Source organism: Zosterops lateralis (assembly GCF_965231275.1).
Source record: "Zosterops lateralis genome assembly, chromosome: 3".
NCBI classification, from domain to species: Eukaryota; Metazoa; Chordata; class Aves; order Passeriformes; family Zosteropidae; genus Zosterops; species Zosterops lateralis.
In genome coordinates, this window is record NC_139764.1 from 104,279,686 (window position 1) to 104,304,902 (window position 25,217).

The 25,217-nt window shown below is 37.1% G+C and overlaps 1 protein-coding gene across 11 annotated transcripts in view; it reads right to left on the reverse strand.

The window, feature by feature from the left end:
* The window catches only part of PUM2 (pumilio RNA binding family member 2), a 67,091-nt gene that overhangs the window by 23,771 nt on the left and 18,103 nt on the right, over positions 1 to 25,217 (reverse strand). For 7 of the 11 annotated variants that reach the window (XM_083858051.1, XM_083858060.1, XM_083858059.1 and 4 more), the window contains exons 2-10: positions 21,162 to 21,230; positions 15,174 to 15,279; positions 14,712 to 14,899; positions 13,902 to 14,074; positions 10,629 to 10,899; positions 10,242 to 10,335; positions 8,247 to 8,372; positions 6,938 to 7,077; positions 5,080 to 5,218 (exon numbers count right to left, since the gene is read on the reverse strand). In XM_083858051.1, coding sequence (XP_083714177.1) covers positions 5,080 to 5,218; positions 6,938 to 7,077; positions 8,247 to 8,372; positions 10,242 to 10,335; positions 10,629 to 10,899; positions 13,902 to 14,074; positions 14,712 to 14,899; positions 15,174 to 15,279; positions 21,162 to 21,212 — 1,288 coding nt within the window. In that variant the 5' untranslated portion in view covers positions 21,213 to 21,230. The remainder of the gene's footprint in view (positions 1 to 5,079; positions 5,219 to 6,937; positions 7,078 to 8,246; positions 8,373 to 10,241; positions 10,336 to 10,628; positions 10,900 to 13,901; positions 14,075 to 14,711; positions 14,900 to 15,173; positions 15,280 to 21,161; positions 21,231 to 25,217) is intronic. The other 4 variants (XM_083858052.1, XM_083858056.1, XM_083858058.1 and 1 more) reach the window with 2 other exon arrangements.

Here is a 25,217-nt window from a genome sequence, read left to right on the forward strand (position 1 = left end):
ACATCATGGGACAAAATCAGATTTAGAAATGCTTCAAGTAATTTTTTTACAATTTAAAAACTGCTAAAAATAATTGTCTAAAGTTGAACTTATTGTCAAGGTTAAAGCTGCTAACATCATAGTGAGAAGGTACAGGTACAACACAACTGGCACTATTTGGATCATTATCAAATCAATTTCTTTCAGCAGTTTAAAATACTCTACATTTCTCTCTTACTCCTTTGTACATGGAGAAGCTATTGAGATGTGCACAATTAAAGGGCTGAGCTAAATGCAAGTCTGGAAATTCCACACATTACCTAGCCACACTTAAAAGTCCATTTGCAAAAAACCCATTAGGAAAGGAATGCTGTGTGTGCAGGAGTGCCTTGGACCAGTCAGTTTCACAGGAATAAAAAAGACTGCAATCGAAGCATAACACTTCATTCAGTTGACAGTTAAGAACTGGAATTGATGAAGGGAGGAGGAGTTGAAAAAGGAGAAAAGCAAGTAGTAGGAAGGAATACAGGATACAATATATGAATGAATAAAAGCAAAAGAGACAAAAGAAAGCCAAGCAAAAAAAACCCTTTATTTAGAACAAGAGCAAGAGAATTAATTTTAAAGCTCTTGACACTTTATAATGAAGTACATTAACTGGAATAAGAATCCCTAAAAAATGGAAGACAAGCTACGATAATCTAAGAAAGGGTGCTGATATTTAAAATAACAATTTCTAACTGTTAGATTGACTATTCTTATGAAGCAGTAAAACAAAATCCAATGGAATTTCAATATTCCTCCCATGTTCAAATATATACTAACACTATCAAGAAAAAAGACAAGACTGCAAAAGTCATAAATCTATTTTTGCACGTGTAAGAAGAGATTTTGCATTCTATTTTAAGTCAGTTGTTCCCATCAGCTGCCTTGTATGTTCAGAACTAGGTCTAGCAGAGTTCTCCCTCAAATACATATGGACCTGAACATAACTGGACCTCTGATTTAAGGTAAGTACCACAATCCACCCTTCCAAGTCATATTTTCTCCTCCTCAATTTCTAAAACATCTCTGTAATCATCATCTCTCCCTGTGGCTGCACAATTTCCCCTCAAAATTAACAATTATCAAAGCTCACTTCAGTGCCTTCACACATTCAAGTTCACTGTGGTGTTCCCATGGAGTCAGAAAACTAAATCATACTGTCTCCTAATCAGTTCCTAATCACACCTTTTATTTTAGAGTTCAATTGCTCTTTCTACACTTACTGTCTCCATATCAGCAGAGAAAGTGAAAATAAACAATCTAGTTTATCAATATGGTGTTTTGCTGAAATGATTTCTAAATGTCTCCAGAAACCATAGACCCTGAAAAACTTTCTGATTCTTATCACATAAACCTAAAGAAAGAGAGGAAATGAAATCTGTTCTCTTGGCTTATGTAGCTCATCCTTAGTATTGCATTTATCCATCCAGTAATCCAACTTCCCTCAGTGATGACATCCAAATGTATGCCAGTTTGCCACTTCTCTACACACAATTTAACAGATGTGACACTCCTTGCTGCCAACTCAATTATCTGCCCCCTTTAAAAATGCCATCCTCTCCCCTCCCCAACTCTTTCTCCAAAAACCTGAAGCCCTATAACCTTTTGCTTGTTCTGACAAAGACATGCTCAGCCTTATCTCTGCACGTTCTCTCATACATCAGATTCAGAGTTTACTATCCTGCCAGTAACCAGTTTCTATGATCACTGTAACTTTGCCTATACTGTGTATCTGCCATAATGAAGTTTGACTTCTATTTCATACTACCCACTGCAATGTCACACTTCAAACTCCTCTAGGTAATAAAACCAAAAAATGCTATGCTAATGAATAGAAATTGTTGATTTTCATGCTATATATATACATGGGCTTTTTTCCCAGACCACTCACTTTACATGTCCACCTGCAAGCCAAATGCACCATGACAGCTTTACTGTGTGAACTCCATAAAACTAAGTTGGTATCTTACCTAGTCAGTGCATTCAGTGGAGCCTCTGGTGGGATTTGGCTGACCTGCTGTTATAAACATCTATTTAGGGTAAACTGAGCAGCTCTGCAGACTCTTTACAGCAACTGCACAAAAGAGATCTCCACTGAGCACAATGACTCCTTCCTTAGACAGATGAAGTCTCAAGTAGACTCCTGACTTTGGATGATTACACAAAGTCCAGAAGTTGCCTGTGATGAGGACTGGTTTTATTCGTAAGCAGAATGTATGCTGATGGCCCTATGAAACTGAGAATGCCCTCTGATGCTCCCATTCAGCCACATATATTCAGGCAAAAACACTCTGGTTTTTAAGAACCTTTGTTATTGAGTGACTTGCTCAATTAGGATAGGAAGACTTTAAAATGGAATTGCATAACTCCAATGCCAAATGCATCTTACATTTAGTGGTTTTAAAAAAGAACCTAAAGTTTTACCTTTAATCAGCCTTCCAGTGCCCACAGGGGCCTACAGGAACGCTGGAGACCTTTTACAAGAGCATGAAGTGATAGAATAACAGGGAACAGCTTCCAATTGGAAGAATGTAGCTTTGCATGGGATATTGGGAACAAATTCTTTACTGTGAGGGTGGTGAGGCACTGGAACAGGCTGCCCAGAGAGGCTGTTGCCACTGCACCCCTGGAGGTGTTAAAGACCAGGGTGGATGGGGCTCTAAGAAACCTGGTCTAGTGGAAGATTCCCTGTCCACGGCAAGGGGTTAGAACAAGATGATCTGTATGTAAGGCCCCTTCCAACCCAAAACATTGTATCATTCTATGATTTCCTGAAGGGAGACTGAACAGCAACATTATGTGAAAAGTAACCTGGATTTCAGGCACATTCTCTCTGCAACACAAGAATACACTTCCTAAACAGTTAACAAAGGAACACCTGAGATACCAAATTTTAAAATAAAACCATCACATAGTTGGGATAACATGAATTTCATCCCACACAAAAGCTGTGACAAGGAGAAAGCAGTTCAAATAATTTCAGGACAGCAGCATGGACAAGCTGAACAACAATCTCACCTGCTACATCACAGTGAAGCCAAATTAAAAATACTCTCTCTGTAAAGAGTGTTTAAAAACCTTGACACTCAATTTAGACCTTCATGTTCTTGTAAAACATCTTAGTCCACTGAAACACAAATTCCACATTTCTTAATCTTGTTTATTACATTACATGTGTTGCTCAGTGGTTGCTGTCTGGGATTCACTGAGTCACATTTTGGTATCTAGGTATAATTTAGTCATCTTGACTCAACTTTATAGTAAGGGAATAGAAAAAGGCATCTCTGGAGCCAAACTCACTTTATCCTAAATTGGGAAACTAAAATAGAGGCAGACAAATCAAGAGTAAAAGTTCCTATTTCTCTTTAATTGCTATAAATGGAGCCCAAGCATCTCTCCCAAATACAGACACCAAACCAAGTGAAACAAGTTTCCCACATATAAAGGCATGTATTCATTTCCTCATCCTATATTCTTCTCACCCTAAAAAGAGGAATCACCAGCACTCACTATGAACCCATCTGAAAATGGTTGAAAAAATAAATGTCTTTCTTTATATTTTGAGCCCTATTCCCTGTAACAGTGTGGTTGGTAAGGCTGAAGTCAGTTGCACACAATTCCTATTACAGAACAGTCTGAAATATATTTACAAGAATAAAGTTCTTCTCTGGCCATCCAGGCTTGAAGCATCAGATGGGATAAAGCAGGAACCTACAACAGAAACTGAATAAAAAGACTCCTGCTCTCACAAAAATCCTTTTGGGGCTTGTGGAAGAGGAAAAAATGTCTTCAAGTACCTTCTTCAAAGGACAGGCTCTTGCACTACTGAGGTTAGATATTTGACCTCTCAGTATTGCTTTCAATCATCTACCTGGAGAGGGGGTGGGGTTTATGGGTTTTAAGAACTAGTCTTAAGACAGCTACTACTCCAGATCCAAAGTAAAAACTAGTAAGCGACTAGAAACAAACATACACCACACCCTCTCTCAAAAATTGTTACAGCTAAGTCTTTGAGGTAACATTCTCACATGCCTCATTGTTTGTAGGCCTTATCTACTGCTTTGGTGAGGTGCAGAAGTACCACCTGGCAGATGCCAGGATAGCACTTTGCTGATTCTCCGTTTTAGGAGAAAGATGCTAAAAGCTGAAGATAACTACTGCAGGAGAAGAAATAGAAACTGCAGTTATAAAAGAAAGCAGACAAGAAAGACACAATAGCCAGCCAGCTCTGCAGCTAGAATAATGTGCCCATGAGAGACCAAGCGTACAGTGCAGCCCCGGAGCATGCAGCAAACAACTCTGACTCCAGGCTGCAGGGCATCTCACAGCGGTGTTAACAAAGGAGAGAACTTGCACAGGCCAAAGGAATGCATCAACATTATCCAACTTAACTATGTAAAAACTTTAATTTTCATACTGCAGAATGGCCAAGTACACTGGAATTGCTCTTGCTCAGGTAACTGTACAAACCCTTAGAAGTGATGTTGAACTTCAAGCTAACCACTTCCCAAGACATGAACCATTCCTCAGGAAGTCAGAAGCCATGCACACTAAAAGAATCTGAGGCTCCAACCTTTGGAAGGCTTCCAAGCATCTTGTGATCTTCAGATCTGATCAAGCAGTAATTTTCTTTTAAATTTCCTAATTTTGGACTCTGAATTTTAGATACTATTATCTCCCAAATGAAAGTTACTCTAGCAAAACTTAATACTTCCTGTTGCAGAGGAACCAGAGAGCACATCACTTTCTAAGACAGCATGTAGTTGCTTCATTATATATGAAATTATCTTGCAAAAATCTGTGATATTCCTTGTGCATACATTTGTAACAGCAAATACAGAGAAAATGCTCCAAATAACAGTTGCTAGAAGAGTTTCTCATGGTCTAAAAATATTGTGCCAGTATTTTAAACCAACTGAATAACATAAAACTATAAAACTCAATTCTAAGCAGCTTTTCGTAAATGTAACAGGACTTTGTTAATCTGTTACCTAATAACAAACACCAATATTGTTCCCTTCCATGAGTCTCTTAATCCACTGATAACATACATACCTGGCATGCCTGTAGCAAGACCCTGACCAAAAGCCAAAGCTGGATTTGCTGCTGCAGCTGCTGCAAGTGACTCTGCCTGCTGCCCTTGCTGCCCCTGGTTGGGAGTGAGTGGGCGCTGAGTTGCTCCAGCTCGCAGGACCTGCAAAAGGCCGACACAACACCCATTCCTTAAAAGGTAAGGAAGCCAATCTATTATGTGCTAACAAAGGTCTGGAACAGTTGCTTTGAGCATTTGATGCCTCTCAGCCCTGATTTTCACTTTGGGAATACTGCACCTCGTTGGTTTCCAGAACATACACATAAAAAGAATAAAAGGTAGACACCATTTTGCTGACAAACGTGACCATAAAATATCTGCCCTGCTTTGGACAGCAGGACTCAGGTATGTTCTATCAATGATAACAAATATAAAGGAAGAAAATCTGTAAGAGTGATACATTTTACGACCTACATTATTTATTAACTGAACACCTGACCTTCCTTGATAAACACATTTGTTTACATTACTTCCAGGCAATTGAATGATGTAAATCTGAGTATTTCAGCACTTGTAGTAACTTGTCTAAATAATTAACACTCCACTGTCAACAGTGCTGTAAATAATGCACCCACTAAGTTTTAAACATTCACATAACACTCCATCACCATGCAACACAGGCGTATTTTATTATGCTCTGGCAGCGATTCTCTGGGAATCTGACTGAAAAGCAATTGAAATTTTTACAAGTACTCTATTTCTCTTGGTTGAAATCAACTTTTTCAGGTAAGAAATAAGGGAGAAATACAACTCACAAGATAGTTCCACAAAGAATTGTGTATGTTATTTGCATAAATTGGATACTAATTTTATAGAAAAAAAAGAAGACACTGCAGAGATGAAATACATTCAGTTGTCAATGCAGGTTACTGATAAAAACAATTAGTAGAAAGAAATATCCGCCTGAATATAAAAATAGTGATAAAACCCCTGGAATTACATGGTATCTCGGACTTCTTATATTACATTTCTAAGAATAGCACTAAAATTAACCTAATAGCACTAAAATTAAAATTAATTATTGCTGGTAAAAAACTTGAAATGCATTCATTCAAGTGTAAAGTAAGTGTAAAATTGCGGTTTTCTTTTGTCAAAATTGTTGTTCATTTACACTGAGAACTCAAGTTTAAAAAGGTATCCAGACTAACAATAGAAAATTAACATTTTTTTAAAAATTACTTGAAGAAATGGAATTCTCAACAAGTTCTTGTAACAATTGCTCACTCTTGCTTCACTAAGGCAAAAATACCATATGGCACACGGTGATGCTGCAATACAATTAATGCCACAGAAAAAAAAACCTGGGCAATCCTTCTTCCCTGTTAAGCAACAGAACTAGTGGTAACATCTTTATTTCCCTAATTTTCCCCTACTTTTTGAAGTGACAGAAAAATGTGTAACATTTAATCTTCCAGCTGATTTATGAAAACACAGATCCATTTTTTTTCCAAACTTAAAAGAAACAATATACTCCTAAAATTGCCTGAATGTATCTTTTTATCCCCTTATGTCAGTTTTCTAGAATTAACTTTACAGTAATTTACTACACAGGAAGAATTACCTCCACACATAATAGCACAGCAACATGAAGAAAGGAACCATTTTTAGTGCTTACTGTCTTAAGAAACAAGACCGGAAAGTAACTTCAACATGGTGTGAGACAGTGACAATCAGTAAGAAAATGGAGAGTTTTTAACATTCATTTATTATACAATAAAATGCCACATCTGAATTATGTAAAATTTTCTAGCAGCTGACCCTTACACAGTGGAATGTTAAGTAAGGCACCTCTTGCACCTCTGCTTTTCATGCTGAACATACCGGTTGCTGCCCCTGCTGTGCCTGGGAAGCCGCTTGCTGATTTGCTGTGGTATTTGCTGCTGCAGCTTGCTGCTGGAATAAATTGGCTGGATACACCCCCCATGGAACACCATAATACTGAGGTGGAACCACAGCAGGACCTAAAACCGGAAAGCATGATTATTCCATCTAGTGCAGCTGCTTAAAATACTGTTTGTAGCATCCCTCAGTGATCCATCTTCTCAGTGTCAGAAGACAAATCGGTATTAAAAAGAAAGAATTCCCATATTAGATAAAATGACACATGAATACAAATGGGTTAATTTAAAAAATTCACACCAAGTCATATCTTCTCTATGAAAAAATGAATATCTTTGTGAGACTCAGATGACAAAGAAAAAACTTAAAGCATTCAGAGTCTGTATACCAAAGAACATTCAAAATCAGTTTTCATGGTTGGAAGAAAAGATCATTTCAGAACATCACAGAATGAACAAAATTTATCCTCCTGATAGTGATGTACTGAGACTTTGATCATTTGTGATTCCTCCTTTCTGTACAGTGCCCTTGCTTACAAACACAACTATTGCCTGTGCCTCCCCTCCATATACATGATGCTTGACAAAGTGGGCACACATTTAACTCTTCCAGTCTATTGATGAAGAACCTGTAGAAGAATAATCTCTCTGTATCATGGCATTGTACATATAAACTATTATGAATACATGCCTTTTAGTTTTTTCTACTGCCTTCCCTGTGAAACACCATGTGGAAACAAAGGGGGGTTTTTAAAATGTTATACTCAAGTCTGAGCACTACTGGGACTTGAATACTCAGTCATGTTGTTTCACAGCAGTATCTAGTAACTTTTTAAGAGATTTTCCTGAGTTTCTCTGTTGTCTGGGCCTTTTAGCATGCTGGAGACCATCTTTATTCTTATGCCCACTGAGAAAGAGAAAAGCTGGAATTAGAAAATTAATGCACTGAGTAAAAATACAGAAGGAAAGGTTAGCGGTCTCATCTCTTGAAAATAATACATATTGTCAATGTTAGATGCACCTTATTAAGGATAAACACTATTAGAACTGGAAAAAAAGCCCTAATGTTTGCATATGAAAGTCCAGTGGCAAGAGAAATTTGGAATCCATATATAACAGACTGAAATCTTTTCTATTTTAGTGAAAACTTTCAAAATGGCAGTATTCATTTTCCTACAAGTCTCTCCTTCCTTGAACTATATTTGCAGGGAATAAACAGGACAGATTTCACTTTTTTTTCTCTTTTTGTTCAGGTGAATTATCAAGACAGACACCATCCAGTGTTCAGTTACCTGCTAGGGTAGCTGCTGCAGCTAATCCAGCTGCAGTGTACGGGTCAGTCCCTGGAGGAGCAGCGCTGATAATATACGGGTTTGGCACAAAAGCAGCTGGGGCCAAGCCTGCGGAGAAGACGCCTGCTGCAGTAACAAACACAGTTCCATTACAGCCAACATTCTTAGCCAGCATCATCATATTCACACCACCCAAATCACACAGCCTATCTGTTAAAATCAGAACTGCTTGTACTTTGGAAGCTCTTAGGAGCAGGTACGTAATTACAGAAATCAACACTTCTGTGTCTTCTCATCAGTCCTTTCTTACTAATCCCAAGGTCTAACATCTTTGTTTTGTTGCATATACAGACTCCAATAAAATGTATCTCATATGTGTCTATCCATCCTTACACAGAAGGCATTATTCAAAGCGGATTTTATCTTGCCCAACTTTAACTATCTGAAAGTTAAACTAGTCATGCAAGGAAATCTGTAGTAGACAATCATCTAGTGTCTGAAGTGAAATAGCCAGATGAAATGAACCACCTTCTAGAGACAAAAATCTCTCTTCACTGACAATTAAGAAAAAATTTAACCAGATAGTTTAAGTCAGATACTTAGCTTTTAAACAGCCAGTTATGAGATGCTAAACTTACTTCCCAAGAATCCTAATTTGATACAGGAATTGTAATGAAAGGAGACAACTGCAGAAACTCCAGCATACAAAGCATCACTACCCAGTTTCCTGTCAGTAGGGTTTACATACTTTTATCCAACACTGAGTCAGCAACTGCTGCAGCAAGCAAGGCACATTAAATTAGGTCCATCCCTCCAAATATTTCTTGATTAATTTCTATTAATATGCACATGACAAGAAGCTGCATTTTAAAGAGGAAAATTTCAGCTGACTACTCAGTCAGCACTTCATACAAAGTAGAGGCTTCTCCAAAGTTTAGAAGTCAAAGACAGAACCTGTGGACTCACACAAACATCTCAATCTGCCATGCTTTCAGCTCTCAGCCTGTATTTGCCAGCTGTGTAACAGTAAAGAGCTGCCACGTTGCAATCCCAGCTATAGCCTGCTGATCCCTGTCTGAGCAGACCTCACAACCTACCTAAAAAAGCCGGTGGGAAAACTTATTTGCAGTAGGGCATGGACACATCACTGGAGGTGCTTCCTACTTCTGCCTGCCCTTCTGATCCTGAGAATCTTTTTATTCTCCCAGAGGAAAGACATTTGTGTGCGCACCTCAACAGCCCAGCAGAAGTGGAGAGAGTGGAAATCTTTAAATCCCGACTATCTCCCTTTCTTAAACAAAGAATTGCTTCCACGTGTGTTCCAACCTTCCTCCCCTAAACATCAACAACATCCCCAGAGCGGAAGATAAAATTGTTGTCACTGAAATAAAGCCTCCATGTAGAGTTGCAATACATGAAGAACTTTATGCATTTAACTAACTCACTGAACTAAAGGCACTCAAAAAATGCCTACTAAAGAATTAGCTCTATCACAAGGGTACCTGCAAGAAGAAAGAGCTGTTTAAATGGTGCTATTAACAAGGAAAAATTAAAACTTAATCAACAGAACAGTATGATTTCAAAATTCTACTCTACAATGATATTTAACTGGATTACTAAAAATACTGAAGTGCAACAGAATCTTAGAACTGAACATTGGAAAAAGCTGGTGCTTCTATTACTGCTTACAGCAGTAAGCATTTTTAACTTCTACTCCTATCAACATTCAACTACTATGTTACTTGCTAGAAGCAAATATAAGTTTTATTTCTTTGTATACAACTGTCTAAAGGGGAAAATTTACAACAGAAAACCTCCATTAAGGAGAGTACAGTCACAGGCAGTCATTCTGAGCAGTTTTCATGAGAACCACTGCAACGGGCCAAGTGATCAGTATCTATTTGAATGAGAAGACTGGGTAAATTGAAAGGATTCTATCAAAGCAACACACCCACTTTTGGCAGGGACACTTGCTGTATTGTACAGAAACCTCACCTATATGTGGCTGCTGAGCTGCAGCCAGTGCATATTGCTGCTGCTGGGCTGCTGTCAACTGCTGAACAGTCAGAGCATTAGTCCTCTGGAAAAGCTATTGGAAAAAAAGAAAAAAAAAAAGAAAGATGCCTTTCAGTTTTCAAAAGTCAGGGCTATAATATACTTGGATTTGCTTACCAAAAAAAAAGTCAAACCAAGCTTCCATAATAGCAAGTTACTGAACTAGAAAATTTTGAAACAATATTCTTCTAGATTAATTATACAATTATTTGCCCTTGGCTAAGTCACAGACAAAATAATACTCAATGCATTGCATGTTGAAATGACTGATTATCAAGAGGATAAACCACGACTTAAAGGATCAATTTGCCACAGTCCATTACTAACCTGCTGCTGAGAATTGTAGTCAAAAAGTCCTACAGTAGCTCCTGAAGAGTCCATTTGTACCTGATTGCCAGGATAGTCAAACTGTAGAGAATCAAGACCAACTTGTTCCATGGCATCTAGATTCTGATTTTCTGGATTTGAAAATTCTTCTACCAGAGGCTTGTGGGCTGTAGGATTGGGAAGTGGACCTAATCCTTCCGTAGTGCTGGGATTGGGGCCCAGGCGTTCAGCTACTTCTGTTGGGGAGGCTTGTCGACTTCCAGGGGTACGACTGTTCAGAGGAAATTTAAGACAGACTCTTCAGTCTTCAATAAAGCTGTCCATGGACAGAGTATAATATTTCTACTTTCAAAGCAGGTCTGAACTCAACAGACTTTACAAAGGGAAGTGACAGACTCATTTTAACATCTTCAACCAGCATGCATTGATGGCTCAAGATAAAGGATGTATTTAACCCTAAAGCATAATTTTATTTGGTTTTTGTTAAAGTTTGACTATAGAGCTCTTCAAATTACTTGTGAGAAAAACAAACTGATCTGTGAGGCTGTTTTGAGTCAAATGGAGTGAATTGTGGTCACCTGTGAATTTTGGGATGTCTATTGTATTTTGGTAGTGACATGAAATGTACTGAAGAGAAATTAAAAAAAAAAAATGGCTACGGGCATTTCATGCCAAAGAAAAAAAGACAGCAAAATTTCAACTGGAAAAGAAACATACAATATAGTAACCATTTTTCACATGTGAAAAGCAAGCAATTTTACCTTGAGTAAAATGAACTAATAACCACTTCATTTAGCATGTGACAAAAACATTTCATTTCCTACACAACTCATTTAACAGACTATACTACACTGATGATTTAGGGGGAAAAAGTGTTTCTAATATAACCCTGAATAGAATATACAATATCATAGATACAGTATTATATATAAAAGCTGAATTGCTTTCTCATCTGACTGGCAGTATTAATCACATTCCCACTGACTACAGGGGACTTTTTTGTACACCTATAAACATCTACAGGCAAAAAGATGAAGTGAGATGTCAACAGAGTAACATCCTAAAGAGATTCCCAACAGTATTTGGTTAGATTTAGGATGCTTTAATTTGGAGTGGTACCCCACCTTCTGTGGGAGGCCATATTGTTTAGGCTATCAATTTTTACTGGCAGAAATCTAAGTTAACTACTAGTAAAGTGTTGTGTGAGAAAATCTATGATTCTCTAGCATTACTGCACTGGCAGAATTTTATGGTTGTATATTGTTTCTCAGGAAATGTAAAACTTCTAGTTAAGTTTGTTTTACTTGTGAAAACTGGGTTCAAATACCAAATGCCACCTTGCAGGAAGAACCTATGTTTATTCCAGCAGTACAGTGCCAGACCAGTTTGCTGTACTGCTAATTCTAGGTCAGACACACAGCCTCAGTACTACCTGTTCTGCTTCTTCAGGGCTCCAAAGCCAAAGTATCTGTTCCTCACTGGAGCACATGACTAATGCAAAGAAATCTACCAGTACTTATGTAATGGCTGATAATAACACTTAAGTCTGTACAACTAGAAATCAGCCTTTTATGGAGTTTATTGCAGCAACACTGTGATTTATTACTCTGGACAAATTATGACAAACAAGGAGATTTTGACTAGAGTTTTTTTTTTTAATGTAACAAGCAACCTCATGATGATTGTATATAACATGCTGGCTTACCATCTAAGTATCCTAGCAAGCAACCATGTCCTGCTCAAAACTTGAGTTTAAAGCCATTTATTATTCCCTATTTTTCCCAAGTGAAATACAGCATCAACAAAGTGAAGAACAAAAGGAAAAAAGGCAGTTATTTCAGTACATACTTAGTTTAAAAATGCTATGAGTACAATAAAAATACAAGGAGGAGGACAGGATGAAATTTCTTTGTTAATACTTATGGTAAGCTAATACAGGTTGCTCCTTATATTGGTGCTGTTCTGTTGCTATAGTTAAAGTTGTGTCAATACTTCAATTATAAACCTCTGTTTGGAGGGCTCTATACCACCACTTTATATGGCCCATTTCATTTAGGTGGCCTTTTTTTTTTTTTTTTTTTGAGAGGTTTACTGGCTTTGGATGCTTTTTTGCATTTGTGTACTTTTCAATAACTTCTCTCTTTAAATAATACAGAAGCTACTTCACAAACACCTATTTCAAATTTGAAATAGATATTGGTAAGGAAAAGCAGGACACAAGTTATTCTGTATTTGTGATGGGTAACAATGAAGGTAACTAGGTAACTTTGTTTATTGTGCATATTGCAGCACATCGGAAAGGAGCCAATGTGAGCTCTCCGGTATGTTTGGTATTTTATTATCTTCAGTGATACATCTTGAAAAACAGACTTGAAGAATCCCTCCTTAGCCTCAAGTAAATACACTTTTTCAAGGGTGGGAAATACTTACGTATGGGATTCAAACATGCACTCTAATATACTTGTTCAGTAATGAACTAATGAAACCACAACTATCTGGTCATGTTCATCACATTAATACAAATTTATGAACAGCACTCTAGTTCTCTGTCTTTTTAATTCTTCTGTATGGCACTTACAAATGCATCACAATTATTCAAGAAAGAAGGATCAGCCCTTAAAAAATACCAATTTAAAATGCAGTTTAGTATTAGGAAAAAAAACCCCAACAGACTGGCTGTGCTGTCATATAGAGTTTACTGTTCAAAAGCTTGAGCTTGGTCCAATCCACTTTTCCCTACAAAAACAACCAAACCACACCACCAATTCCTTAGGTGACAATTATATGAATAGGAAAACACATTGTTCCACCTTAGTCAAAGATATGGTTTCTATAAAGACTTATGGGGAAACGATTAGTTGTGTTAGGCTATGGTATCCACTAGCAAAATCAGAAGGAAAGTTAAAATTCTGTAGGACTTACTCTCTACAAGAACACTCAGATGCAAAAGAGCATTAAAAAGAAGCAGAGAGAGAAAGAAATTTAGTTTGACATTAAAAGGGTTAAAGTTTTCATCCCTCTTTAATTCAGCACATTCAGAAGGTACCCATTAACTTTTAATAGTTACTATGTTAAGATGAATTTGTCTCATGAGAAGTGACACACACATTAATGACATCCTAAGAAACATGTGGCACGGTGGGAAAGGGAAGACTTGAGAGGGGAAGACTCAGTCTGCAGCTGGGTAATGTTTAAAGCTGACACACAAATCAGAACTATAATAATGCCCTTAAGAGACATGCTCGTCTTCTCAAGAAACAGTTAAAAGCTTACTTAAAATCTTTGCAATCGGCATCCATTCCATTTGGCAAACCTCTGCCATTTATTTTAGTAACATCCTCATCATCTCCTTGTTTAAGATCTCTGTTTTTGTCCTCCTCAAATGGAGAAGCCTTGCCTTTCTGATCTCCTTTCTCAGGTCCATCTGTTTCAGCATCTCTAGTGCCCTGAGGAAAAAGAATCTGTTTGATTCTGAATATTGAACAGAACACAATAGGATCACCACAAGGTGACCTAATTCTACACTACAGTGCACGTAAACAATACAAACAGTTTGTTGTCAATGAAATTGCATTTGGTGGGTAACTTGGCCATCAAGTTTCAACCACATGCAATTAGTAACTGCCAAAATGTTGAAAGGAATGCCAAGATTTATAATGGAAGAGCTAACTCAACCTTAACTATAGCGGTGCTGTTAAAGCAGTAAGACTTTGATTTAGATAAAAGCTTATTTTATACAATTAAAACAACCAGTTACAAAACAAACCCACATGAAAACATAGAACAGGAAGATCTAGAATAAAGCTCATCACACATTTTAAATTAAGCTATTTGCCATCTTTTCCCTCTAAATAAAGTTTTTAGGAAAGCACTTTAAGATGGATATTTAGCTAAGATTCCCAAACCACTTCCCTCTTCTGCCCCCTCCAACCAAGGAAGACAGACAGATAGCAACTACACACTTCCTTCTAAAGAAAAGAATTAAAAAAAAAATAAAAAACAGACAAAGAGAATAGAAAATATAACCATGTAACAAAGACTATAGCAGGTAACCAGGCAAGCTTAACACGCTGCATTACTTACAAAAGCTCCTTTCCTAAACCGGGAATCCAATTTATCAGCTGGAGAGGAACTTAACACATATTCTACCATGCTCACTCCAAGGCCACCACTTTCTGATCGTGGAGACAATACAGCATTTACTTCACTGTTTCCATGAAAACCCTGTCCAGGCTTTCTCTGTACCATAATAGGCTGGGACATAGAATGGTCTGTTGAAAACAAATAAATAAGTAAAGCTATAGTATTTTTTAAAAATACAACTTGTAATGGTTTTGTATTTCATTAAAACAGCAATATTAAGACAATAAATTAAATAAAAAATTCCAAATCACGGTTTCAAAAAGTGTTATTGAAACACAATCACCATGCAGTATACATTTTCACTAAATGAAAATAAAATTTAATATGTAGTTACAAAATTTACTTTGAAATAATATTCAGTTATAAAGACTGAATGTCAGTACTTATACAACAGTCACTTACGAGGAGTTCCCCATGCAGTCTCTCTCCACTCGTCACCAAGGAATATCCCTTTTTGTCCATCTTTTGCTGAATCATCAGGTTCCCAAAACTTTTTGGCAGGTAAAAGCTGTTAAAAAAGAAGATGATTTCATTTAAATATGCTTATAGATGGGCAAAAAACTCCAGTATTATTAAGCAGATATGCAAGTAATTAGTTTTACATCATGGAATCATAGAATGGTTTGTTGGAAGGGATGTTAAAGATCATCTAATTACAAATTCCCTTCCATGGGCAGGACTGGCACTTACTACAGCAGGTAACTCAGGGCCCTGTCCAACGTGGCCTTGAACACTTCCATGGACAGGTCAGCCTATCACAGCCTATGTACAGCTTCTCTGTACAACCTGTTCCAGCGCCTCACCACCCACACAGTAAAGAATTTCTTCCTTATATCTCATCAAAAATCTCTCCTTTCTTAATTTAAAACCACTTTCCCTCATTCTACCACTATCTGCCCTTGTAAAAATTTGCTCTGTTTCTTTTTTTGCAAGCCCCCATCAAGTACTATGAGGTGCAATGAGTTCTGTTCTCCAGGCTGAGCCACCCCAGCTCTCAGCCTGTCTCCACAGCAGCAGCAGAGATGTTCCAGCCCTCTGATCACTGTGCCATCCATCCTGTGGACCCACTCTAACAAGTCCACATCTTTCCTGTGCTGAGGACTAATACAAAAGTCAGCTTTCACTAAAGCAATGCACATTGCTGAGGAGATCCTAACTCTTGAAATTGATTTCCCATTACTGAAGCTAAGGCTGTAAAAAGGAATTGCTAAAATAACTCCAACAGGATTGAGATTCTGAAGCTATGAGGAAGAAATACAGAAGCAGCTGTGAAAAAGGCAAATCAAATTAATCCCTGTTTAAATCAAGACAATCTTCTCAGAAACTTTAACTAACAGTGCCTTCCTGCCAAAGACACAAAAGCTTGGCAGTTAACTAATACTGTGATAACCAGAAAGAGCAGCAGTTCATTGTGAAATTCTCTACACTTGGAAATGCCTCATGTTCCAAATTTTACAAAGTGACTAATACACATGGTAGCAAGTCAGCTCCTTTGGACCACAAAAATCTGTGACATTCATATGTTAAGTTCCACATACCAACACTTATTTAGATGAATAGTGTTTTTCATTCCTACTTGTAAAACAGAAAGTGTCATGTTAGATCAGAATCACTTCTTGTACTGTCTTCAAGGAGAGAAAGACTCAAGTGTGCCATGACAGGAGCACCACATAAACAAGTATTTCTCAAATACTATCATCCTTTTCACTTTGATTTTACTGCTTTATTCCTGTACCTTTTCCTATCAGTAATAGTACAACTGCCAAACTCTACATGCCATATTTTCTCTACTTGTAACTAAGAAACTGTATTCTCAGACAGAATTCTCAGTATTTTACAAGGTACATGAACAGAAGCTAAAGTGAAAAGAACTTGCAAAATGTAGGGAAGAAGAATGCTGCACAATCCATCAGATTCTGCATAATTGTAATGCTGTATTTAGAATTTTAAATTTAGTGAAATTAGAAAAAAAAAAGCCAAACATAATCTGATGAAGCTGTTTGCAATAAATGAGTACATTCTGGAAATCTGCCTCTTCTGTAACTTAAGTGACTATAAAACCTTTCTGACCTTCACAGTTGGTTAGTATGAGCCTAGATGAAACTACTAACAGGAGTCAGTATATAATACAGATATTTCTTAGTGTGACACTGAAAGCACTTGTGAAAACACCCTCAGGAGGAGGTGGGTAGGACTGTCATTTGCAGGCCTCAGTATTAACACTGCAACAGAGGTGACAAGGGCTCCTCTGCACAAACTTAAGGATTGCTGTTTTTCTTTGCCGCCCAGAGCTCTTAGAAATGAAGGGGTTTGACTGGTTAACCTCAAATCCCTGGGTTCCTTACAGAAATTCATTAACAGAGAAGGATTCAGGTGGGAGGATGATAAACAGCCAGAGCTCAAAACTGCAGAAGAGTGTTATGCTTGCTAGAGGTGCTGTACTGCTGTGATCTGCCCTGACAGAGATGCCCAGTTTCAAATGCATTGTAAAATCACCACCAGGTGTCAAGCAAACATACTTTGTGAGCAGCAGGATATTAAGTTTACCCAAATTTAAGGGATAAAGTTAGCCATCTAAAGGCAGAAATAGATTAATGGAATCTTACAACTGCACTTCAACTAAAAGCAGATTACAAAATTCAGATTTGCCTATGCAATCCACACACCTTCTTTAGCTTTCTATTTGTAACACGTTTGCAATACTACTTAATTTTCATTTTGCAGGAGAGTGGTAGAACAGAAAGCAAGCATTTAATGTTATCTACAAAACCTTGGTTTTGGGAATAGCATTTTATTTTAAATGGTGTCTAAGCCAATTCCAAATATGTGTCCAGCTGAGAGGTTTGAAACGTGTAAGTGAAGACATCACCACCTAACACAACCTTGTCAGAGTAAAACAGATCTGGTAATATCTTGGGTGGCAGAAAACAAAGTATGCTTAGCCTGAAATTAGTAAATTCCACTATCAAACAGGTATGTTCAGATAACTCAGTGTTAAGAACAATAAACTAATTTAGAGCAGAATACACTGCAATATTGGTTTTGATATCAAAACTCATTCATATTATTCATATGAAAGGGAAAATTGTCCCCTGCTAGAAAGAAGCAATAATCCTCCGCAAAAGTACAAGTTGTTTTGGGGCAATTTTGCTGTTGTTGTTTGTGAACGTTTTTTAAGGTTTGTTTTGGTTTGCCTCTTTTTTTTTTTTTTTTTTTTTTTTACTACTTACTCTCAAATTCTAAACAGATAAATTCAGCTGTTTCAGTCTTCACGTACACTTTGGTACACAAAGAATATAAAGTATCTTTAATACAAAACATAATGCATCATCCCTATTGAGAGGCCAAACTTAAACTACTGAAGATTAAAAATATTTACTGAAATGATTTTCATAAAATTTGAAGGACGACAAAGTCCCTCAAATACTTAAATAAATGCAATTTTACAAAGTTAACAATACTACAACTCCCTGAGAGCCACTGATTTAGATTTATTATTTATTTTGACAGATGGATACGACATACAATATGCTCTTTTTAAATGAATGTATTAGCTCTGGGACTGTCAAAGAAGCAGCCCTATCAGCTGTCAATTCTTGTAATTGTGGAATTAAAATAAAAGAAGAGCTTTTCAGAAAAATGAAACATGTATTCCTCTTTGACAGACAGGAAAAACAATGTGTTTGATTAGTTCTACTGAAAAAGACTTAGTCTAGAAGTGATCTCAAATCAATACAGGTAGTTTAAATCATTGTGCTTTATTCTTTGATAGCATGTGTTTTCCTCAGCATTTGCTGCATTTAGTACACTAAAGCAAACTTTACAAAGGTACATCCAATTATAAGTAAAAAATAATAGAGAAGGTTGTCGTATTTCTTACTAAACCCTCTCAAAAGTACAATAAATGTGTCCTTTTCGGTATCAGCACTGACCCCTGTTAGGTGTCTGCAAAAGAACAAAGTCCTTTACCGCACACAAATAGTAACAACCAGTTCTGCTAATACTATCTCTTTAACCAGCTCTCTGATATGAAACTCCACAGTCTCCATTACTGTCTCTTGAATTAAGAATCCTTAATTATTTTTTAAAATTTATTTTTAAAATCAGAAGTTACTCCTAGAGAGCTCAATGGACACCACAGCTGAATTTCTCTGAATGAAGTTTTGACACTAGAAATGAATACTTTGTTCTTAAAATGACCTCTGTGTGCTTCCACCCTGTAAGTTAAACCAACAGACATTATCAAAAGAAGACTTAGTTTTCTCTTCTGTTTTGTGTGGCTGTAGTGGGTCACACTAAAGGTCCTGCAGCCCACTCTGCTCGCCCTGAAATCTCAACCAGATGCCTGGAGAGAAACAGCACCACGTGTTCTTATTCCTTCAGAATACTAATATGACCTTACAGGCCACCATAGATTTTGGGAGCTGGAGCCAGAAGCATGATCAGTGTATAACCAATATAACAATTTAACCAAGCTAAAATTTCAAGAGACATTTAGAGAAAAATGTCTGCAACACAGACTTAACAGCCTCCTAATACTAAGTATTGATACTCAGTTGTGAAGAAAAGTATCAGTAAGGATCAGAATTATGAAAAAGAAATTGATTTCAATTCAGAGAAAAATCTTGGCAGACAGAGAAAACGAGGATCATGATTTCCCAATAGCTAGAAACAGTTCACTTGACATGACCTCTTTTCATACCTTTCAAAACATATGGAGGATAGCATGTAGGAGCCTCTACCAATTCTAACTTACTTTATAAAGATGTTTCCTTTAACATTCTACAAGGCTAGAATCAGGAAGAAGATTAAAACAGCCATGGAATGTATCCTACAACTACTTTAGTGTTGTGCAATACATCAAGAAACTTAGTGAGTATGTCAACCTGGCTATGTGAACCTGCATTACCTTAAGATGCCTGCAAGACACCATTGAAACGAAAGACAAAATAACCTGGTGTGTGCAGGGTCACAATACAGTATCAATTTCTGATGCGGTAGTACTGTATCAAAACTCTTTGTGTGTGTTTTTTTAAACATCTTTATAGATCCACTGAATGCCATGAAAGCAAACCAATAGAATCCTAATCATGCAGAAATACATCCCTCCATCTGAGATAACCTAAAATGAAGACTAGTGTGAACAGTCATTTTATATTGTAATTTAATTCCCAGGCATTTGTGCCATCCTTCACTTTCACTGTTTTCAGTCTTTTTAGAGTACTTTGTGGGTGTCAAAAGACTAATACCACCACAAGTTTTACCCATCCACTTTATCACACTGATGGTACCATCACAGATACTTCACTAACATTTTTACTTTTAAAAAGAAGTTTTAAGAGCTGAGAGGGGAGCAGTGTGGCTACTCAGGTTTCTAAAGAACAGGGCTTCATCTACTACTGTTTTTTTCAAATGGCAGATGGTTGAAAGACAACCCTGGATGAAGCAAAAACTGCTGAAAAGCCAAGTGATTGCTTCATTAAAATAAAAAAAATCAAGTAGGAATGTCCATGTGTCAGCTCAGAAACACTCAGCAACTAGAACACAGTACCTATTTTTCATCAGCAAGTTATGGTTTCCATAAAGACTTCTACCATCATTTTAAGAAAGTTAGGCTGCAATATTGTCACTGGTTCAAGTATCAACTGAATTAGGTAAATATCCAGCAAGACAAAAGGATCCACATTTGAAATCTTAGTTCAACACTAATTTCTTCACCAGGTCCTGTCGGCAAATAACCCTAATACTTGTCAATTACCTTCTAAGCAGTTCAGGGAACTGCTTTTGAAGGAGCCAAGTCATCCTTCATGTTCTTAAATTCCTTCCCCCAACCTTAAAGTACACTGATTTAAAAAAACCCAAACAAATCAAATCAGTCAAAAGAAATAGTCCTTCTTCCCTCCAGCTAAATTACATAACAGCACTCTTCAGCCTAGTTAAAAGCTTTTAAGGAGTAATTACCAGTGAAAAAAAGTAAATTACCACACATTTCTGCTGGGTATGCCAGTACACTTTTTCTGGAGCCAAACCTTTTTTTTTTTAGCCTTGACTTCTCAGGAGTAGCAAGCAGTTGTTCCACTAGCTTAGATACAGTGAGACTGAAAACATGCCTCCCTTCATAGAACTGTACACTTTTTTTAAAAAAATACCCTTTCATTTCCCTAGAACTATCACTCATCTAACAAGAATGACATAGATACAGCAGAACCAGTCAATAACAATCCCAACCTTCTTTTAACATGCGTAGTACTTAGTTTCTCTTCACCTTGGACAGAAATAATCAACTTGTTCTTAAGAGAAGCTCTTTGCTTCATGTAGTATTATTTAGACTTCTTAAACTGTATCAACATTTCTAAACCACCAGCTGGATTTTCAGCCCTCAATAATTACCTCTCCCATTCCCCGAGATTCTAGGGCAAGAGCTTGAAACTCATGATTCATCTCATCCACAGATCGAACCTGTTAAGGGGAAAACAAAAAAAAAAATCCATTAGTAAAATATCTTTTCAAAAGTTTCAAAGAGTTTTCAATACTCCACAAGGTTTCTGAATATTGAAAGTACACAAAAAAAATGCTTCCCAATTTAGCCTGAACATGAGTCTAGATTTCATGAACAGATGCAGTTAGTGACCAATTTAATGTACCCTGCTAATATAAAAACATGCAAGAAATTCCAAGAGACTTAAACCTCCAAATATCTGTACCAATATTACTCACTATAGAAATGGCAGCCAATATTATATTCGCAATGAATGTGAAAAAAAAAAGGGTGAAATTAAAGATTTGGGCATATAAAATTCTTTAGAAAGAAGAGAAACTGTTGCACACTGTGTTACTGAGTACACCTCGCAGCAAACAAAGCAAAGCTCCCAAGGCAAGTCACAAAACCTACTAGTAATGTGTTGCTTTTAAAATCTACTAACTGACTGCACTGTCACAATTCCTCATGTTTTCTTCCCCGAAACAGCATTTTTCCTTCTCTGTAGGTTGTTTTTGTTTTTTTTTTTTTGTTTGTTTGCTGTAAGCATGAAAGGTATTTTACTAAAGCAAGAGTTGCTGCTGCAACAAACCACCTCCTTTTTCCACGGCACAGACACAATGCACTGGGCTCATTCTTTTCTGAGAAAATTGTTTCCATAAGGACTTTTCAAAGCCAGGATAAGCTTAGAAAAATAAATTAAAAAAAGGAAATTCAGAGTTGTTTCTTTCCCTTCCCTTCTCTTCCAGAAGTGGTAGGCAGCAGGTAAAGTCAAATTAGTTTCCCTCTCAACACCAGTGTCTCTTGAGGAGTTACTTTCACTAGTAAACCCATCTGTTTACACCAGCCAACAAGCCAAACTGAAGTTACTCCACATAGCTGATAATACATAACTAACACTTTTCAACAGACCCTCAAATACCAGGCAAAGAAACAATCTGCTACTCTCAACATTCTGGCACAAACAACTCTATCTTAGCACTGGAAAAGTGGCCAATAGATGCTCCATTCTCGAAATTCTACTCCCAAACTATTGTTATTGCTTCAATCATTCTAAGCCATTAACTTCTGAGGTTCAGTGTCTCTGTGCTTTTGACAAAAGAAATTTCACAGCTCAAAGAAATATTCCCCCAAGAACAATATTTTAGTTAAGATGGAGTCTGAAATCACTTCCCAACAATTTCACTGAGATACTGAAGAGCAAATTTAGTTTCAGACTGAATTATGAGGTAGGCATGTCAGCACACTGGCCTTATTCCAGTAATGCTGACACTTCAGTCAATTAGGTTGATTTTTTCTTTTAAATACTGAAAGCAGATTTTAACATATCCTTAGAAAAGCTAAAGACATTTTTCTTCAAATGAATTTTTTAAACAATAGATTAATATTTTTTGCAAAACTTTTATTAGCTCTAAGGGATGATCAAGTATTTGTGCCTGCACATTGAAAATAAAATGGTAGAAGAGCAACTATTTAAAAAGAAAAATCAGAAACTCTGTGAAGACTTCTGAATTCAAGTATTACATTTTCTAAAAACATAATTTCTTCTACAGATTGCTGAAAGAGATGATTATCTTACCTAGGCCACTGTTCATGCTGAGGTCATGCACTTTAGTTTCAATTAGAACCCAATATTAATTTAGGTACTTCTGTCTCAATATTTGGTTTTGATCTAATCATCTCTAAACAAACTTGCAGGTAAATCTTGCCAAACTATATTTACCATAAACACTTCCCAAATCACTGTCAGATAACAAACAACCAAGAGGCATATTTTTTTTTTTTTTTTGTTGTGGTGGTTGTTTGGGGTTAGTTGTTTGGGTTTTTGTTGATCTTGTTTTAACTTTCAGTGCTGGTAGTTTTATTTGTTTGCCTTTTTTTGGTGTTGCAAGACCTAATAATAAATGCTTATTTTTCACAATTCAGTGAAGTACAAAACCATGGCTACCCCTCCTTCCAGGTCTCTAAGAGAAGACAATTCAGGAGTCAGGGTAAGAGCACAGCTAACTCTTTTTCCTTCTAAGGAGTTCAGAGACCATTATAAGAAACTGAAGTTTTATAAAACTGTAAATATATTTTAGCACAATGAACATTAATTTTGCTCACTGGCCTCCTTTTTAAAAATTTAACTTAGCGTTATCTATTGCTACCAGCAGCAAGAGAAAAACACAGGCCTTTATTCCATCAAAAACAACAGCCCATAAGATCCTGCCCCATATCATAGATTTGTGTTTCACAGATCATTTACAAACTGGAGAACACACAGGCAGCACCAGGATCTCCATGTCTTTCCTCAACACTAACCCAGCCCTATCATTACAACAGAAGAAAACATACAGAATGACACTGGGCTGCATCTCCTACGTAAAAAGACATGCCCTTTCCCCAAAGGAAAAACTTTGGTTGGGATTATCTGTATTACCAAGGAGTTTTATTTTCCTCTAATTCAATATCAGCATTAACCTAATTCATAGGTTCCAGAAATAAACATTTTAATACTTTTTTTAAAAACAGAAATTCAGAATGTTTTTTAAAAAATCCTTCTTCTATTTTTATTCCTAACTCTGTCATACAGAATAATTCATAAGTCAAAAAGAGAGGCCTGTGGAACACAGTGCTCAACATTTACAAGGGTTTTTTCTGGTTTTGTTTGATTATATCATTGCCTCATCCCTGGAACTGCTCAAGGCCAGGCTGGAAGGGACTCTGAGCAACCTGATCTAATGGAAGGTGTCCCTGCCCCATGGCAGGGGGTTGGACAATGGTTTCAAACATCAAATACACAGCAGATCATTCCACAGGACCCCCAAATTATGCACAAACAGATATTACACACCGAGCTGCCTTTAGGTAAAACAGTTCCTCACATACTGCTGGTAAGTAGGCAGAATGTCCTAAGTATTCATGATTTCTTCCCCCTTAACACACCAACAGAAAATTCTCATCTTCTTCCCCTTCTACAGGCTCTAGATATAATACACCAGTGTGCTTTAGTCCATTTTTTATTGCAGCATTAGGAATGAGATTTTAACACAAAATTTCTGTTTAAAAACAAAATGATGTTTTAGCAGACTCTTTCTTCCTAAGGTTTACACTTCCTCTCTCTCCTCGAAATTTAAAATATTTTTTTATAAATGTAGAGGCCCACACAAAACCCATTCCTTTACTCTGTTGAGACTCCATAGAGGACAGTCCTGCCACCCTTCACCCAACAGCTTTTACCACTCCCCTTGAATGAACTTGGTAACCATCGAGGTAACTGTTTGATTCAAAAGGTTCTTTCTTTCCTTTTCCATGTATGAGAATTTCACTAGATCACCCAGCTGAAGTGGGTAAAACACCACAGAGAAGACAGCACTCACTACTTTGGACTTGGGGAGAGCAACAAGGAGAAGCTGGTGTGGAGCCAGGTGGGACAGGAGCACCCACCGAGGGCTGGTCACTCCGCCGGTAACACGAGACCCTGTACTCAGGCAGAACGAGGGGTCAGCTTGACTGGAAATCATCCAGGATTACCACAACAAACCCTGCTCACAGTCACATCCATTTCTGAAATCCAGGCATCCAGATCTTGAGACAACTACTCTCTCAAATAACCCTGAATCTCGCCAGAAATAAGATTGTAACCATTTTCTTGCAAAAGCAAAGAACAACCCCTTCTTTGGAAAAAAAAAAAAAAAAAAGCCCGTGGAAAATAGTAACAAAAAAAATACAGTATCAAAGATAAAGATGTGACCTTATGTTATACATCAAAAGTGGTTAAACCAGATGACCAGAAGTAGGAAATCCATTTTTTCTGCATTAAGAAATTCCAAACCCCCTTCCCTCCCCTCTCAGGTGAATCCTCTAGCCACTGTGACAAAGATGACATATTTTGTAGTTGAAGTTGTGTCCTAGGCCAGAAATTCAGCACTAAATACCCAGTAATTACAGCACTGGGACTGGAAAAAAAGGGAAGCTGCTGTTTA